The sequence below is a fragment of the Athene noctua genome, chromosome 1 (genome assembly GCF_965140245.1).
Source record: "Athene noctua chromosome 1, bAthNoc1.hap1.1, whole genome shotgun sequence".
NCBI lineage: Eukaryota > Metazoa > Chordata > Aves > Strigiformes > Strigidae > Athene > Athene noctua.
In genome coordinates, this window is record NC_134037.1 from 35580536 (window position 1) to 35600709 (window position 20174).

At 37.8% G+C, this 20174-nt stretch overlaps 1 protein-coding gene across 5 annotated transcripts in view; it reads left to right on the plus strand.

Moving 5' to 3' along the window:
- Positions 1-20174, plus strand: part of KCNQ5 (potassium voltage-gated channel subfamily Q member 5) — a 293660-nt gene that overhangs the window by 194295 nt on the left and 79191 nt on the right. For all 5 annotated transcript variants that reach the window (XM_074895901.1, XM_074895896.1, XM_074895900.1 and 2 more), the window contains exon 2: positions 10967-11057. In XM_074895901.1, coding sequence (XP_074752002.1) covers positions 10967-11057 — 91 coding nt within the window. The remainder of the gene's footprint in view (positions 1-10966; positions 11058-20174) is intronic.

Here is a 20174-nt window from a genome sequence, read left to right on the forward strand (position 1 = left end):
AAAACTCATTACCGAAGCAGAAATATTATTGTTGCCAAAGCCATGTATAAGCATACCATTGGCACACAGAAGTCAAACATGTGAGCAGCAGCTGACTTTCTCAAAAACATCCCAGGAGAGGCAGGTCTGACTTTGGGCACAGAAGATGCTGCCCTTCCACACTGCTGTGTGCAGCCACTGCTGGTGTGCTTAGCAGCGGTACATTGTAGGGACTTCAGAATATCGTCTTTGATGCATGAAAGAAATTATGTAGCCCTCTTTCCAATTGCAGTGATTATGAGAGAAAAGACCCTGAAAAATAGAGGAAAATTAGTCACATCATTGGACTTTGACTGGAGAGAGTCAGACAGGATAATGCCTCATTTTGAAAAGTGTTACATCTTGCTTTAGGTCCCCGCGAGAGCTGTTCTGTTCTCAAAGCAGTGTGAGATACAAACCCACAAGTTGTTTGTTGTACCCACCTCAGCAAGGCCTAGTGCTTGACAAAGCACATATCTGCCCTTTGCTTTTAAACACCAAGAAACTTAAAGCATAGACCCACTTCCCCCCGTTCCTGAGGCTTTGTGTTGCTTTTGTGTCGATATCATATAAATGAGCCTATGAAGAGAGGAGATAAGGGTTTCTGTAAATACATTAAGCCCAGGAAATTCTCACTGTCATTTGAACCCTTCAAGATAGGATTCTTCTTCTTTTGCAATCTCACATGCTTCTGCCATCAGGTCCTGGTCTGTTAGTACTGCTGCCTAACAAAAAGAAAGGGCACTTCAGACTCCAGAAAGCACAGAACTTATTTAGATTAAGTCAGACAAGAATAATGGTGTGGTATAAAACTGAACACCCTCAAGCTAAAGTGCAGTGATTGATTCTTGGAAGTAAGTTTAATACTAACAATGCATTATGTTGGAAAAATATTCTGTGTTCCATTTATATCCTTGTTTACTACTGGGAGAAAACTATAGGAAACTAACAGGATTTTCTTTCCTCTGGTGATATTTATGAGTCAGTTCATAATTCCCAGCACAAGACATACTTCCACTGAAGTCAGCTGTAAGGTTTCAGTAAAGACCAAATCCAGCTATTAGTTTAGAGAAGAAAATTAAATTAGAGAAAGAAGACCTAGATCTTGGTACACTGAAGAAATTTTCAGAAACATTATTCTTGATGCCATTATGTCATTATTCTGCCAAGTTTAATGAGCCCTGGCATTTGTGGCTGCTTAGATTTCTGTGGTAGCTGTGAGGGGTGTTAAGGCTATAAAGTAGCTTGGACTTTTAAATACTGTGTTATGTTTACCATTTTTTAAAATTCTGTCATGAATATATGGTTTTGTTCAGGGCAGACTTACGCTTTCATCCTCATTCTTCTGGATGGAGTTTTTAAAAACATTCTTCTGTATTTCAGTATATTAAAAAGGTGATAAAATGTTCCTGTCTTAGTCAACCTGCTGAATTAAAGCATCATAAAATGAGCAGATTAACTAGTATTTGTCATTTTTATCATTCTGTACCATACCTCCCACAGCCATCATGGGCTGATATAGCAGTGTGGTACAACACACATCAAAACTCCGATATTTCCATTTAAAATCTCTTTCTCTGTTTAAAAAAAAAAAAAAAAAAAAAAAAGTGTGGTTTATTGTTTTATCCAGCATTCTCATAACACGTGAGACTTAATAGCATTTAGTGACAGCACATGAACTGGAACCCCTATACAAAGCGAAGTATCGCATAGATTCTTCATCTATATCATGAAAGTGATCATTGCTGCCTTAATAACTGTGTTATTCTGCAGTCTGGAAAGGTATTATTGGGGGATTTGTGGGTACTACTTTGTTCATGTGGGTACTACTTTGTTCACATGCATGGAATAATAAAAAAATTATGGAAGTAGCCAAGGGTTACTAAGAGGTCTTCTTGAGGGATATGATCAAAAGTTCCTTTGACTCATGTACTGCAGTAGTATATAACTGCATTTGAGTGGTCCTTTCCTCTGAAGAACTCCTTTCATTCTCTTATGTTGCTGACCATACACCACTGAAAAAAACAAAACAAAACAAACAAACATAAAACCAAAGCCAAATCCAATATATAAGATACTACTGGAGAAAAATAGGAGAAATAAGAAGATTCATTTATGTCCCAGAGCTCTTCAGTAGGATGGAATATTTTAGATGAAAATGCACAGCTGATCCTTGGGTGCTTCCCACAGTGTCAACCTATCATAGTCTTGTTGGGCTAATTGTCTTAATCCCAAATCTTACAAATAGTTTAATATCAAGCATTTTATTAAAATATGCCAAACGGGCACCTGAATTTGAATGATTACATTTTCAATAGACTTTGCCTTTGTTCTTACCTTCAATTAAGATGTAAAACAATACTGAAATATTCTCATTGATCATAAATTGCAGCTCATCTTTTAAATATGTTCATTTGGTAATGTTTGGGTATGGATTTAAGTATAATAGCATTTTTCAATGCAACAACTTGACATCCAGAAGTATCTGTCCATAGTAAAAAGTGTACTAGCAAGTCCAGAGAAGTATTTTGTCCAGATACATGCCAACTTCCAGACCATACCCAGAAATTATCTAGGAAAGCGTTATTTTATCCAGGCCAAAAGGATGATAGTGACAGTCCTCACCATTTAATGGTGTAGACCATCAGGAGCCAGGAGCCATGGCACAGTGTGATTTACTAGGGGTCTAGCTGAGTCACACTGAGTGGGATTAACTCCAGAGACTAAGTTAGACAGGCTTTTTTTCCCAACCCAGTATAGTTTCTATTTAGTTTTATCTGCAAACATCACGACACTGTTGGCCACTGATGGACAATTAAGTAATGAGCATGAGTGTTGTCTAGCCCCATTACAGTCAATCATGCCTTAGCTTCACTGGAGCCAGAGCTGCACGCCCAGCACTGAGCAAAGAGGAGACTGTTACTTGTGGCATAAAAAAATACCCAGCAGTTCTACAATTCTTCTGTTCTTTTGACTTTGCTCTTAATTAAAAAAAAAAAAAAAAAAAAAACACCAAAAAAAAAACCAACACAAAAAACCAAAAACCAACCCATGTAGTCATGGCAGTATTTCTATCTTAAAATCTAAGGACTTGAAAATCTGATTTTGAAGTGGATTATGCTGGTGATAACCAGAACACATTCCTTTCTTACACATCTAGACATTTCTTATATTAAGGATTATTTTTCTGGTTAGCAAGAGATCTGAGAACAGGTGTTAGCAAACACTTTTACAGAGAAAGGTTATTTCAGTATTTCCCTTTGCCCTAGATTATGAACAAGGTTAAAATAAATAGATTGCAAAGGACAAATGATTTTACAAAAACGATTATGCAGTGACTTCCATTTCTCCAGCTTCATACTGTAACTCTTTTAATTTTCTCCATCGCATTATAATAAAGTTTTTATCTTAATTTTGTATGTGTTCTAAAAAACTATATAAAAGCTGCAGCCAGTTCTCAGTAATAAACACAACATAGTTTCTATTCATATTTTAAATTAATTTTATTGGGAAATATCTGTGGTGAAACAAAGGTTGCTAGGTGATGCAAAAGAAAAAAAAATACCCAGAGCTGTATAAATACAGATTTTGTTTACTAAATTAAGCATTCACATTTGAAAATTTTGGTCCACAAAAATACCTACTCTTTGGATGTGATAAAAGGAACATTTTAGCATTTTCTACAGATTTGAAGCACCTGTAAGTGCAACAAGGATCCTGGGATGCAGATCACAATCACACTTCCCAGTCTTTTTAATAGTCAAAATCTGGAAGTACTCATGCTTTATTCTTATTTTTGTGTCAAAAATATCTCTTGTTGAAGCCAAAGAAAACCCTTTAGAAAATATCTAGGCCACAAGTATCTCTGAGCATTAAACCCATCAGAATAAGCATTTCTTTTTCTGTTTTGGTTACTTTTAAACTGATGTGCTTACTCAAGAAAGAATGCCTGCTTTATAGATACCTGGATAAATTTACCTTGATGTTTTATTATTCCTATATGGTGGAATGGGTTATCAAATATGCATTTAATAACGCTGTGATTGATGTCCCATAGGCGACTGAGCTGTTTAATTTGCTTGGTTCTTATTACATCTCCTGTTACATCCTTTCCATTTCTTTGACAATATAAGCCAAATACAATCACTTAGCAGACACTGCTAAAAATATGACTGCTTAAAAATATGACAGAAAAGGTCAGTTTAGGTTGACAACACTTTTTCTGACACTGCAAATTTAAACTCTTTCATACTTGATGAACTGTTTTAATTTATAGAATGAATAAACATCCTGTAGGGGAATGAAAAATTAAATATTATTTGAATAAAATTTATTCATCAGAGCCTGACAAAACTCATCTTTCTAAACAAATTACTTCATCATCAACTTCAGTTCTTAAAAAATTTCAGGCATAAAATTCAGTTCAAATTTCTATATTTATGAAAAAGGTAACAATTAACCCAAAGAAAGAATATATAAAAAGCTGGGTTTGCGGCAAATTTATTTTTTATCCCAGAAATTGTTTTTGAAATTTCCTATCCAGTTTATTTCCACATTTAAAGAGGTCTAATTTTATTAAATTTCTTATTAAATTTCCACATTTAATGAGGTCTTCATGCTCCACCTCTCCATAGACAGGGCTATGTTTTTTCTGAGTAGAAGGCAGCACAGTATCAAGCCGTTAACGTGTTGTACTCTTCCACTTGAAGAAAAGGTTGAAGTGCAAGTCATTTTAAAGAATGCCTACGGGAGTAATTTATGAGCTTTTTCTATGGGAGAGCGCTTATTCTCCATGCAGCTTTTGTCAAACATTTCTAACAAATTGTAATAACCTTTGTCATATCTCATTTTGTTTCATAAACAAGTCACATTGAAACTATAAATGATGGAAAATTTAATCCACATGGCTTGCACTATCAAAACTCTTAAACTGTATTCTTTTCCACCATGTCAGCGGTGCATTATCTGTTTTATAGAAATGTTGAAAAGATTACATTTTAAGGGAGATACCACAGGACCTGCATAAATGTCCTCCTCATGCCTTCACTAGCTGACATTTTCACTTTCAGTTCTTCCTGAAACTAGGAAAATGCTTTGCCGTTTGTCTTGCTGTATCCTATTGTGCAGGATATTTTCACCCACCATCAAGAACTGGCTGCTCAGAGACATCAGGAAGCGCACTGGGGCTGACAGGAGCTGTCAGGTTTCTACTGCCTTCCTGTCCTGAGCATGCATGTCTGCTCCAGGATGCAACATGGTACCCCAGCTCTCAGTCCAACAAGATGCATACTTTCTCCTCTGTGGGAATGTAGTGCCTTGCAAATTGTGTGTATATGTAACAGTAATTCCTAGTCCAGGAGATGCTGTTTTTCTCTGTCCCCATCAGCTCCACGGCACGCTGAAGCCATGGCGCCTCCCTTTCTCACACACCTCAGCATCTAGCTGATGTAGGGCAACCTGATTATCAAATGTTTGTCTCTGTGCTTTTTGAGAAAACTGTTCACCAAAACTAATAGTCCCCATGAAAGTACATCAGTGCCATGTATGACCATCTCTCTCCTTCAAGAGGGTTTTCACTGGGTATTGTATCCATTTACCTAAACCTGTAATGAATCTATTGGAGCTCTACATCCAGTATAATCTTCAGCACACTTATTTATTTATCTAATGCCTCACACAGATTTTATGCATTCAAGAATTAAAAAATCATTTAAAGGTGTTACTTGCATACTCAACTCAGCAAGATCCTGGTCACTGTTAAGAAAACATGAGCACTGCTCCTGGCTGTGGGAAGGAATTACTTATGGAGGGGCTCTAAGAGCTTCTTTGTAGACTGAGAACTCATGAATGCAAACAACTTTCTGTAAGTCTGAAAGCAACTGCATTAGTTCTGACTTTGTACCAGTGGGAAAAGTAAGAGCTACTTTTTGGTCGTAGTTAAAGTTAGCAAAAGCTTTCAAACATTTTCTACCATACAAAATCCAGGATAATGGCACTGCCAATGGTTTGCAAACAGTTTTGGTCATAATCCTGAATGTTCTTGCATTTATGGGGATTAAATCAGACTTCAAATAATACCGGAACATAACTCTGGTGGTCTAATCGCTTAATTATGTCACTTTAACAGTGATACGTTTTTATTATTTACAGAAGAGGTCATAAAACTGTTTGCAGATGTTTAACTTCTGATTATTTTAATTCTAGCAGTAAATAATGTAGCAAAATAGCTTTTAAAGATCTTCCCTGAATGTATTTTTCGTGCTTACAATATTCCCTGAGTAATGTTTTAACAATTGCTTTAAGCTGAATATCCTCTTCCATATGAACAGCCCTTAAATCACAAACTATAGTAAAATTCTGCTGAAAATTAAATAAATGGAAAATTGGTAGTTCTTAATTAACCAGTAAGAAAAGTTTATGAGATGCAGATTGAATAAATATCAAAGCTTCTGAGCTATATTATCTTTCATAAATTGGCTTTTCTCCCATTAGTGTATGCTTTCAGAAGCAGGGGAATAAGATGAAAGGATCTGCATCAAAACTGATTACTGCTGAAACAGAATGGAAGTTGCTGCTTTTGATAAAATACAAGACTATTGCAGTGCTTGAATAATTTTATGGGAAGTTGCTGCCTAAGGCATATGTTTTACTGTCTGATACTGAATGCATGAGGAAAGACCATCTGTTTTTTTCAGCCTGGACAAATATATGATCCAGATTGAACCACTAGAGGCCAAATATAATTGCTCTGTGTTTTGCTTTGTACTACTCTCTACCTACAGCAGCATCCTCTTGTATAGCATGTATCATAGCACACAGTTCAAATGATGGCATTCGAAAATACTTTTTCCTCTATTGAAGGTTATAAAATGACTATCCAGAGCTTAATGCAGTCCTCTACACTTCATCTGTCACTGGAGAAATAGTTCATGATAGGAAAGAACAACTTCTGATACACTGTGAACACTGCAGTCTTTGAACCTTAGGGACTTATTTTTGCTGGACAAATCCTTGTTTAATGTCCAGCCAGGTGGAAGGTGTTGCTGTGTTGCATGAAGGATTCTTTGGTTCTAACTGGGAAAAAAAAAAAAAAAAAAAAAAAAAAAAAAGGTGCTTTCTTGCATGGCCCAAGTAAACAGATTACATTATAAAAGACAGAAAGTGAATCCTAACTATTGGTTTACTTTGAAGGAAAGCATGTCAGTGGCAAATAAACTACAGAAAATATTCCAGAACACTTAATCCTTTTACTTTTGTTGCTAGTGTTGTGTTTTACAGCACCTAAAAGTTTGCTTTTAGTTTTACAAGGCTAATAGGACTGAGTTTCTCCCCTCCCCTAAATTTCTTACAGTCTAATTTTAGACATAATATGCTAAATGGCAGTAAAAAAAAGTGTTCAGCGTTAGAGGGAGGAGTGAGGGATAGGAGGGGCAAGATTTGAATGTGTGGGCGGAAAATGCAAACATTTTTCTTTTGTTCTTTAATAATAATAATAATTCATAACAATGCTCCAGTCTTTGTAGATTTTCTGGAAAAATTGAGAACAAAAGGTTGTAAAGGTGTGGAAAAATAACTTTCCAAGACTACTCTTGTGTATGGCTGTGAGGATTGTTTCTGCTTTTCATGGATGTTCTGAAGAACTATGTCTACCAGGTGCCAATCCAAACTGCACCTAGCTTTCCTGAATATTTACCTTCATTTTGATTAATACACTGCTTAACTGTACCAGTTCCCTCTCCTGACTCACTTTACCCATCTACTGTGAATTAACACTTTGCCCACACTGATCATCTAAATCACAATCCTGAGGAATTACGGCAAAATGAGTGGAAGATGGTTTTGTGCATGCAGGACTGGGCTGGGACTTAAAAGGTTTAGGTTTGTTCCACATATAAAGATATTCTGTGCAGCCTCAGGCAAGTCCCTTACCTTTTCTGTGCCGTTGTCTCCAGCTGTGATATGGGAACAACAAGCTTTCTTTTTTTTTCCTGCTGTGCCTGTTTTCTATAATTGTGCTCTAAGAGATCTCTTCCAAGTGAAAACTTGTATTGTGTGTTTGGACAAGACCCAGTACAACTGCACCTCCAATTTAGTTGGTATTACTGGAATACAACTAAACAAGAGCAATTTTTAATACCTAAACACAAATGAAGCAACAAAATATCATTTTAACTGATACGGGACTAAAGAAATTCAGCAAAAGGAAATTACATCCTTTTACCGTAAATTCTTAGTCACTTCTTAATTCTATTTTGCCCTCAATGCAAGCCTTAACGAGGAGAAACCACATTTATGCCTGTGCCAGTAGGATGTAATTATAGGGCGATTGTATCTGAAGACTGTAGCAGCTGAAACTACAAGTAATGCTCTGGGAGATTTTTCTTTTTTAAAAAAGTGGGGGAGGGGAAGCAAAATTGCTCACAGGATGGATTTTTGTCACTTGAATGAATTTTTTATGAAACCTTTAAGCATATATATATATGCTGATCTTTTATCTTTCTTCAGTCTGGAAGATAGACTTGCCACTGGTATGTGCCAGAGACACCCTTTACCCTCCTAGATACTGTTTTATTTACAGTTCTTGATAGAACATATATGCAAGCTCCTACCAGGTTTGATTTTCAGAGTGGTATTTCACCCCAGCAGTTAAGTGAGAGACTAAAAAATGTGCCCCCAATGTCTTATCACATTGCACATCAGATTTTCTAATCGAAATTCTGAAGAAATGGACTTACATTTTCCTCTGATGTACTTGATATATTACAGCAATACTATATTGCAGCAATACGGAAATTCTGTATGTTATAAGGGAAGGAGCAAGTTTAGAACTTGAAGCGCGAGTGGCAGCAGATGCAATAATATATCAAAGCTTGTATATGGATAGAATTTTAGAAGAATTTAGGTTGGAAAAGGCCTTTTCAGATCATCTAGTCCAACCTTCTGCTCAAAACGGAGCTCACTTCAGAGTCAGACAGGGGCCTTTTCCGGACAAGATCTGAAAATCTCCAGGGACAGAGATTTCACAGCCTCACTGGGCAACTTGTTCCAGTGCTGAATCACCTTCACTGTGACTTCTTTCCTTGTAGCTAATTATAGTTTTCTTTCCTGAAAAATGTATCCTTTCTGCCTTTTTTTAAACCAGAATTAGATAGCTGAGGACAGCAGAGGTCTCAGCCTCCCTTTGTCCAGGCTGGATAAACCCAACTCTGCTCACCCCCTCCTATGTGTCATGAGCTGCAGCCCCCGACCACCTTGGTGGCTCCACTGGGCTCACTTCAGTCTGTCCATCTGTCTCTCATGCTGGGAAGTCCCAAACTGGGCACAATACTCCAGATGTGGTCTTGCAGATGCCTAACAGTGGGAACTAATCACTTCCCTCAATCTGCTGGATGCATTCTTGCTAGTACAGTTTAGCATGTGGTTGTGTTTCATTGCCACAAGAGCACACTGCTGAGGGATGTTCAACTTGGCCACAGAAACACCCATACACACCCATACACTTTTCTTAAAATCTGCTTTCTATGTCTTCAGAATTATTGTGTTGATTAATAGAAATATCATATTGAAGAGCATATGCACCCTCTACATAGATCAGTAATATCTATGCTTTTCCCTTTGTCCCTGGAAGAGAACTGAGTCCCTTTTGTATCAGGAAGGAGCCATTTGTAATTTCTTGCAGATTTATATGTTCATTAATTACAGTACCTATTAATGTTGGGTTAGAGCGTCTGCTAACAAGAGTCCCAGCAATTCAGACAAAAGCTAAAGGCTGGCCCTTTGTTTGTTGACTCTGCCCAGCAAGACTTGCAAGTGTTTTAAGAAAATTAGGAAAACATTGATACAATCAATTATTATTATTACTTGCAAAATCCATTGCAAGAATTTAAAACACAGAACATGCACTACTTTGCACTCATTCAGTATGTTGCCTGGCTGCTCGTTAGTCAGTCCATGGTATTATGGGTGAAATGTATTTCTCTTCTGATCTGCTTCGCAGATGGTTTCACCAGCACAGTGTTATTATTTTTGATGAAGCACTACAATAGGAGAGGATCTTCCTTATCATCCATAGTATTGGCCTCAGAGCATTTCGGGCTCTGCAGGCTCATGTCTGCAAACACAACACGTGCAATATGCTGTAAGGATCAGACAGGAGATATGCAAGAATTTCTACAGTGATACCTGCATCTTCCTTGCAAAGAGATTTAGCAGCATGTTGATGCTTCGCTTTGCATGTGTGTATTCATCAGTATCATGAAACATGCGAGCTCATGCAAGCTCAGAATTGCAGTCATGTTTTCCCAATTGTAGTTGCACAACTTGTGTAACACTTTTAATTCACTCCTTTGTTTTAACTTCTTCAATGGATTGTATGATATTAAGTTTGTTCCCAGAATGGAGCCTGTTCATTTAGGGCAGTGATGCCGTAACTCAACTACTTCTTCGCTTCTGGTAGTTTGTACATGAAGTTTGTTGCTCAGAATGAAGTTGTTTCAGATGGGCAGTTAGGTGCAATATGTATCTCAGTCTTCAGTAAGCTTATACAGCAGATATTTCTTGTCAATTGTGGGAGCAATGATTTTTTCAGACTGGGGAGGGGACTCTCCCATTGGTGATCTTTCTTTAAAGCCACTAAGACTATCTGGAATGCATAAAAGTAAAGGATTGTGATACCAAAAGTAGTGTCTGTGTATACTGGGTCATTTATCCAAAAAATCTTTTCTTGTGTTTGTTTCCATTAATTTTACCAGTGCTCTTCAGAAGCATGTGGATTTAGTAATACACTATTTAATGTCTTTGATGAACTTAGTAATGGTTGAATTCCCCTCTATTAATGAAGACTATTCACCAATAGTTCTCTATTAATGTTGGTGAAGTAGGATCAGTATAGATACTGGGTCAGGGTTCTAAAAAATATTAACAATTATCAATATTCTTTCTTTTTCAGTTTTCTCCTTGTGTTTGGTTGCTTGATTTTGTCCGTGTTTTCTACTATTCCTGAACACACAAAACTTGCCTCTGGTTGTCTCTTCATTTTGGTAAGTGAAACTTCTAAATATAAGACAATTTTACACATAATTTTATAAACACTCAAATCCTCTCCCTCACCACAGAGAAAACAGTATAATTCCTGAATGCTTTAAGAAACTAGACTTTTCATCAGAATGATGAAAGAATAATAATTTAGAGCTTTCCACCATCTTTTTCTTTAAAAGCAGGTTAGATGATTGTATGGAAGTGTTAATAAAGTACTGTATTGCATCCCCTTCTTTGCTTGAGAATTGCTGTGGTTTATAAGTGATAGTTTTTCTACTGCATTTCGTCAAGCACTGAGAATGAAAGACCTTTGATACTGCTGCTACCATTTATAAAGTCAGGATGTAGTAAGAGGCACTTATACTTAAAATAGGAAATAATTTTGGTATCTTAGATACCAATTGGTGCTAGCTATTGGTAGATACTGACATTTTAGTGGCAGTTGCTGCAGTAGGATGTGGTAGTTTCATTATTTCTTCATAATACATGCTTTTGTATTATGTTTATCTCTCCTTTTTCCCTTCTGAGGTAGATATAAATGGCTTTAATCCCTAAAAGTGCTTAACATTTTTCATGCATTGTATGGATGCCACTTTATCCATCTGCTTCTTGATGGGCCATTTAGTGCTGCGAGTGATGGCCTGAGGATAAGCGGTAGTGATCATTAAAATGTCACTATATACCCAGAGTTACCATGGTTATTTCAGTTCCATGTATACGGCAGACTGTGGCTCGTTAGGTAGTGCCTGGGGTGAAGTAACTGTTGACAAATGCCAACATTTTAATTGTCATCACTGTATATATCCAAAAGCCCTGGTCTTCAGAACAGCTCCTTAATTAATTATGGCATGAGCAGACCAATAAGCATAATTATGACATATGCTATGTCTTTACAGCATAATGTGCCACTGCATCAAGATGCCTGAACTAAACGTCCAGAGCTGGCTAGGTGCAGATGTGGTGTTCTGCTCCACCTGATGATTTCTTAGATGGGCTAATTAGAGAGACCTGTGCTAAATGTGGTATTTTGCTTCCAAGCCATATTAGCACTTTTTCCTTTCTGGAGAAAAGATCAGATGGCTTTAAAACAGCTAAAAGTGGTCAGATTTAATCCTACACTTATACCTAGTCCCATTATTTACATACCTGAACAACACTTTGCAAATGGAAGTTTGTTTGAATGTTCTGCAACTAGTTATATTATTGCAATTACTACACTAACTGCTAAGATTTTCTGATACAGAAAAGAGGAAAATTTGATTTGTCTGAAAATACCCTAATAGCAGGTGGTTTTGTGACAAGTAATCTGTTTCCCTGTATACATGCAAATTGATTGTAGAAATGCCATTTGTTCTGGCATAAAATATGTATTTCCCATGAGCCACATGTTTGTTGATTGTGTTGGTATGCTTACCGCCGCTGATTCCTCAGCTGGCTGATAAACACATTCCCTGTGCTCTGCAGTGGCTCTCCCAGGAGCCTGAATGTGGAGAAGCTCTGTGAAGCCCTGGGCTTGGTCCCACCGCTGGGCAGAGGTGTGGTGAGCTCCGATAGCTGATACACCATTCCTTGCAGAGGGATCCATCAGTGGAGCGGAGCTGCTCAGGCTCTGCAGCAGGAAACTGCAGCACTTTCTGCTACTGCAGTTTCAAAGGTGGACTTTGTTCGTCCTAACGGTTCTGACTGTACATCCTATGGCATCCTCTGAACACAGAAATGGCCTTAAGGAGGAAGAGGGTGGATGGTTGTTCCTTGAAGCATCAGTACTAGCCCACTCCAGTATTTCTATGCTATAGCCTAGTGTGTTCAGCAAACCCTTGGCAGAAATAAATCTAGTGATGACGAATTTTACGGCTTCTGCTGTGGATCTCTAATGGAGAAAAATATAAACACAGCAGAGTACGAAGTTCCAGAAGCAGGCTAAAGCTGACTGGTTTATTCCAGTTTGCTGATGCATGATTTGCTTCTTCTCTGCATACTGAATCATTAGCCGATATTGCCAATGTTATCAAAAGCAGGCTTTTGCAACCACAATACATTTCTACATTAACTCAGGAGCAGTTGTTTTGGCTGTGCCAACACATAGCTGCAGTCACTGGAGTTTTCACAACCTTTCCCTTGCAGTGATTCACACAACTCTTACAAATGTGTCATTTAATAGACAGTTGTATTAACTATCAGCAATCCGGTTTAATACTGTTTTGCTTTATGCTTGAGATGGAAGATATATGTTTACTTTCTAATGAAGTACCATACAAATACCACAATCCGTAGAGCTGCCTGCTGGATTTCTGTGAACTGTTTGCTTTGCAGATTTATTCCAGATGGTCCCCCCTACAGCCATGTTAATTGGCTAAAAAGCTAGTGTAATGTTCGTTCAACTTAAAACCTGAGCTGCTGCCTGCACTGGCACCTGTGGCTTTTGACATATTGCAGCTATTCATAATTACACAGGGATGTTAAAAAGGAAAGTGTAGATGAGGTGAGCAAACCTTTCCTTCCTTCTGAGAACGGTCAGAGGAGCTGAGATTACTGTTCTGCAATCAGTCAATTCCATTTATCTCCTCCAGCCTCATCTTATAAGGGCACAGAAAACCTATCTCCTAATCACTGCATCCTAAATACTCTCTCAGAAAAATACAACAGTGTGCAATAGCTCAAAGTAAATCATTGTTTAGGAAAGCAGTGTTAGCTGAGGGCTTCTGAGCGTCAGCAGAGGTTAATGGACTTGTCTGGACTGCAGAAATGCCTGAACTCCACTCCCAGAGCCGATGTAAACCTGCCCCATTCTGTCATGCTGTACCCAGCCAGGGCTTCAGTTCTGGCATCTGCACAAATACTACTGTGTTCCTAGGCATCTTCTACTTATCAAGGGGCCTGTCAAGGAAAACACATTTAATATTTGATTTTTATGCTTAAAATGAAAGTCGTACAGATAAGTGCATGTTACATAGAACAATGTTTTATTGTTACATCAGTAATTAATTTGGTTAGAATTTTGTCCAGAAATATAAGCCTAACCATGGGGAGAGCAACAGCTAAAACTCCTTATACCTACGATGATAATTATGCTTTAGCCTCGTCTGTGCGCACAACTTCTGGCACTCAAGTTGTAGTAGTGATATATCCCAGACAGACAGTAGAATAAAATCTACTCAACATCAAAAAAACCACAAGCAGCTTAAGAATCCAACTAACACAGCAAGAAAATAATCTTTGGTGTATTGCTGGTCTCCTACAAGTACGTTTGCTGGCACTTTATCAAATAATAAACACAAGGGAAGTAAAACTTAGGCTGGGAAGGCAAAATCAAATCTTTTTGGGAAGATAGCCAAGAAGGAATATATCTGGAACTGGAGGTCATTCACTTTCATGACCAAACTCTCTATATTTTAAGATCATTTTCAACTAAAGCTCTGTGAATAACCGTTCACTTCTGTTTGTTTCCTGTCAATTCAAAAATATAAATAAAATAATTTGAGATGACACACAACAATTCGGCAAATCAGAAAGTAAAAAAAAAAAGTCTTGGATTAAATGTTTCATTTGACCTGGCCTAAAATTTAGGCCATTTAAAAACTTTTGGATTACAAGTGAAATTAAGGCTGTAGGAAAGAAATGGCATATTTATTTGAAATGACAGCGCATTCCATTTTTTTCATAATTTTCATTTTAAACAAAGTGGAGAGATTGAAAAACTCATGTGAATTTTTGCAGGACTGGTTTTGTCAAATCTGGTTTATGTTTTTCTCTGGAAAAGGCTGGGGTATAAAGCTGTATGCAGTTCCGTGGGTCAAGGGCCTCTGAAAATGTACTCTAGGAACACATTCTTCAAGCAGAAATGGCTCCCAAAGACATAAAAGCAGACAGCTTGCAGTAGATGAGGCTAGCTTCTACATGTACTGTGGTCACTTACATGAATCCAAAAGAAGAGTCTAGTAAGTGCTTCTAGCAATTAAGATCTTTCTAACATTCCTTCCTTCTCTAATATTTTCCCGTAAAAGAAACATAGAAAGAGGGTAAACACTGATTAAAAAACATGGGGTATATCTGCTCCATAGCAAGCAAGCACATATTCAATTTGTCTCTGCTCCAGAAGAGTGAATCCATCCACAGAGATGTAATCCTATAAATCTGCTACAAAATTTTAAAGCTGGGCAGAGTAGATTTAAAAAAGAGGGAGATGGATAGTGCTCAGTTCAAAAAGGTAGCATTTTCAGTTTAGATTTTTTGAGTCCTCTTGCAATTCTTGGATAAAAGACCACCAGACCTGAGCAGAGGGCTGGATGGATGGCTCTGTAGGGCCAGCTAACAATGCATAAAAGGAGAAACTGAATCATCTTGAGAGATTTCAATTATAGATACATGTCTAACAAAGACGGAAGTGTATAGACCATGCGTTATTGCAGTTCTGTTGGAGTTTTCTCTCTCCCAAGAGAAACAGATGAACTGATCCCACAGCTAAAAAATCAGTACTTTTCAAGTTTGCTGGAGCTTATCATAACTCAGAATCAGTGTTTCTCCAGAAATACTTATTTCCAATGGTTTTTTTCATCCCAAATCAAAGCAAGGGTTTGAAATTTCAAAATTTCTGCATAGGAATCTCTGAAAAATCACATGTGTTAGACATACAAAACTAACATTATCAAAGATGTAATAAGAGAGGGGAATGTAATGTTGATAAGGTCTCCCCCTGGTTAGGCTTATTATTTCTGGACAAAAAATCTAACCAAACTAATTACTGATGTAACAATAAAACATTGCTGTATGTTGATAAGCCTTCATGTTTTCAGTCTTGCTTGGATTCATATACACTAATATTGTAATAAGGTGATAACATGAGCATAAAACAATTCAAGCATGTCATAATAAACTACCTGTTAGCTTTAAAGGAAAACAGTCATAGAGTCATAGAATGGTTTGGGTTGGAAGGGACCTTAAAGATCACCTAGTTCCAACCCCCTGCCATGGGCAGGGACACTTCCCACTAGCCCAGGTTGCTCAAAGCCCCGTCCAACCTGGCCTTGAACACTGCCAGGGAGGGGGCAGCCACAGCTTCTCTGGGCAACCTGTGCCAGTGTCTCATCACCCTCACAGGAAAGAATTGCTTCCTCATATCTAAACCTACCCTCGTTCAGTTTAAAACCATTACCCTTCGTCCTATCACTACACTCCCTGATAAAGAGTTCCTCCCCATCTTCCCTGTAGGCCCCCTTTAAGTACTGAAGGCTGCTATAAGATCTCTGCAGAGCCTTCTCTTCTCCAGGCTGAACAACCCCAACTCTCTCAGCCTGTCTTCATAGGAGAGGTGCTTCTCAGCCCTCTGATCATCTTCATGGACTTCTCTGGACCCACTTGAGCAGGTCTGTGTTCTTCTTATGCTGGGGGCCCCAGAGCTGGACACAGTGCTGCAAGTGGGGTCTCACTAGAGCAGAGCAGAGGGGCAGAATCCCCTCCCTTGACCTGCTGGCCACAATTCTCTTGATGCAGCCCAGGATACAGTTGGCTTTCTGGGCTGTGGGCACACATTGCTGGCTCATAGTCAGTTTTCCATCCACTAATACCCCCAAGTCCTTCTCCGCAGGGCTGCTCTCAATCCACTCATCACCCAGCCTGTATTTGTGCTTGGGATTGCCCTGACCCATGTGCAGGACCTTGATCTTGTTGAACTTTGCCCACCTCTCAAACCTGTCAGGGTCTCTCTGGATGACATCTCTTCCCTCCATAGCATGTCAACTCCACCTCATCTTACCTCATCAAAATAAATAATTTCATCTCTTTGCTGATTAAATTGATAATTTCCAATAATGTATCTTTCCTATTACGTATTATATTTCATCAAATCAGAGCTGACTTATTATAAAAATTTGGACCAGATCTCATTACAATTGCTTGATAATCTTTGTGTGCAAACAGAGCAGACTTCCCATTGTAAATGTAAGTGCTGGTTGCACTTTTCTAAAACTAACAGTTATTAGAAGGAAGCCTAATAAGGCAAAAATGTAAATGAAAAGGTGAAGTTATTTAAAAACATATCAGTAGATGTCCCCAAAGCTGTAGTTCTTCTGCCAGAAGGCAGCATTGGCACTCCCAACCAATCAACAAAGCTCTAAAACAAACAAGCACACACTGTAGCTATGAAGAGAGATCAAAGTAATAATAAAAAACATTTCATAACAAAGGAATATGGCACTGCACATAAAACTGTAAAGACATCTATGAAAAAATCTATTGCCAACAGTGCTAAAGATGATAATATACACTTCAAACACTTTAGAGAATAAAGATGCCTTGATACCAGCATAAGTCTATTATTGATATGTTTCTGGGATGGATTACATTTTCAGTAATGTTTTGTCCTTTCTTTTCTTTTATTGTTCTACATTAAGCAGGAATAACCTTTGTAAAGAGAAGAAGGAAAAATCACACATTGAATGGAATCATTTTTCCTTTGTAATTAAAAATGCAATATATTATAATTCTACTGGGAAAGCTGGGTTTGATGACTAAAGATGACTAAAACAGAGTTATTATACGTGATCTGCAATCAGGGCAAAGAAAAATCTCATAGCTGAATCACTTAAAGAAGGTAGGATAACTATGAATGGTTACCTCAAGTGCTACAGCGTTCAACAGCAAATGCAGCAGAAGGCAAGGGAGAGTTTCAGAGTTGCTGCCAGAGCATTTCTCAGGCAGACAGAACTACCAACCAGTTACAAGAAATGTCCATTTACTGTGCAATGTTAAGATCACTGGAGTTGCCACAAGTCAGTGTCTGCTGGATGAAATTCTATCCATGAAATTATTTTCCATTCCCTCTGAATGAGTGGGTGGTACTGTGCAATGAGGATGGATAGAAATAGCAAACCCATAAGCAGTGTTAAATGTAACACAGCTCATGACCTGGTACAATTTTAACATTAAAATGACAAACCTTTAGTAAGAAAGCCAGTGTTGATTTTCTAAATAGCTACATTATACTCTTTTATATTCTTATCTATTCCTACATGAGCTGTCACTTAGCTTATCTTGTACATGACATTATATGGTATACACAGAAAGTCAGGAGAGAAGACCACTACTGTGAACAATCAGTTTCTGATTCCCTTTGTTTCCTAACACAGGGAGGACTAGTACTCAAAGGTGTAGAGCATACTCTTAAGTGGGAAAGGACCGTCCATAGGAGCCACTTTGTCTAGGAGAACACAGAACCCCTAGGAGGATTTTGAGATTGAGTGGAAAATGGGGAGGATTAGATGTTAGTGATGGGGTGTCAGGATTCAGATTAATAGGGATATAATTCTGAGGAGGGAAAAGCACGGCTTTTAGGCTAATCAACGCATTGTGCTAAAGAACCAAACCAGCTGTGCTTGACCTCTTTTACGGACAAATGAGCAACACTCCTTGCACAACTGCTTTTCCATGATATGTCTTCCTTCTTGTTTTATCAGTTTAAGTGATAATGAGGTAGCATGGGAAACCATTCCCAGGTCATAAGTGTAACATTTTCCGTAGATGTAGATTTGTAATAGTTTATGCTAGACTCTGCAGTATTGAATTTTATTGGCTTCACACCAGAGTTTGATAAGGATCCAAACTTGTTATATGGAGAGTAAGAGCTACCTCCTTAAAACAGGCAACAGTTTAGATTGCAACAGAAAAAATAGATAGATGTCAAACTCTCTATCAGAAATTCAGACCTGACCCTTGTTAGGAAAATACTGATTTGCCAAATGGAAATGCAGAATATGTCTCGAGTGGAAAGCCAAAGTACATGGTTATAAACAATATGGAAGGAAAAAGTCTACAAAACACTAAATGTCAAAAGGAAAAGGAAGATGAAAAAGACAGACCATCAGTGATATGAAAGCTGTTGGGAAACCTAGAGAACACCCACCATCTGAGTTACACAGAAACTGTAATCCACTCAGTCACTTTGCACAGATGTGACAAAGCAAAGCATGCAAAGACATAGCTTTATCACATTTCAAAATGTGAACTTTCCTCAAGTGAAGGAAGAAGACTGTTCACAAGATTCAGTTTAAAAATTGCGAAGTCAAGCAAATAATTATCAAAATACAGGCAAATTATAAAATATCTGTAAGTATCCAGAGCAGACATACCTATGAAACAAAAATCCAAAGAGAGTTTAAAATGTAGGTGATGGTAAATACACAAACACTGAAACTAAGTCCTGTCCTGAGGACCCTGAACTCTGGGTAAGCTACAAAGATGAATTAGCAAAATCAGTACTGTCCATTTTAAACTTGTAGGCTTCCACTGAGTGCCTAAGGAAACTGTGTATGTCATAGACAGGATAGTAACTTTGGTATAAAATCTGAACCAGACAGGAATTGGCTGATTGCACCATATGAAGATATATCACAGGAAATTAATGTCTCACAAAGATATAGATATATGTTTTTGAGAGGATGTGGAAGGGGTTTGTTCTTTTCTTTTTCCAAGAGACCAAAATTCCATAAACCTTGAAAAAAGATCTTAGGAAAAGCTGCAAAAAACTCAGCAAATGGCATAATTTGTGAGATACAAGACTTGGTATACTGGCTCTCAGAGTCTAGTTACTGGACTAAAAATAGGGGACCAAGTCAACTTTTTCACTGAACCTAAGGAACTGAAAAAAAAATTGTAAAAAAAAGACTTGTTCAAGTAACAGAAATGCTTGGTGACATGACATAAGTTAGTATCTTCAAGAAACTATCAATAAATTCATACAGGATTTTGGTATTCTGGGTAAAGTGCCTTCCAAGTCCAGTTTGCTAAAAGTTACCAGTTGTCAGAAAACACTTTCTTAAAATTGCTTTCTGAAAATGTTTGGTACTGGAAACATTGCAGTGTATATCATCCTAAATGCCCATAGGTCTCGGTGGTCAAAATGTACTCCTGGGGAAGCTCTGCTAATGAGCTTTGTGAACTGGGAAACCTCAAGAAGAAATAACTTAAAATAGAAACAGCAAATATCATTGGCAGAGTCTCTAGGAATTAACAACTCCAAACATGCTAAGACCCAAGAATAGAAGAATGAATATCTCGTCCCCCTCTGCTATACAGCATGTCAAATGTTATCAGTTAATTCACATACATGTGATCAGCTGTAACAA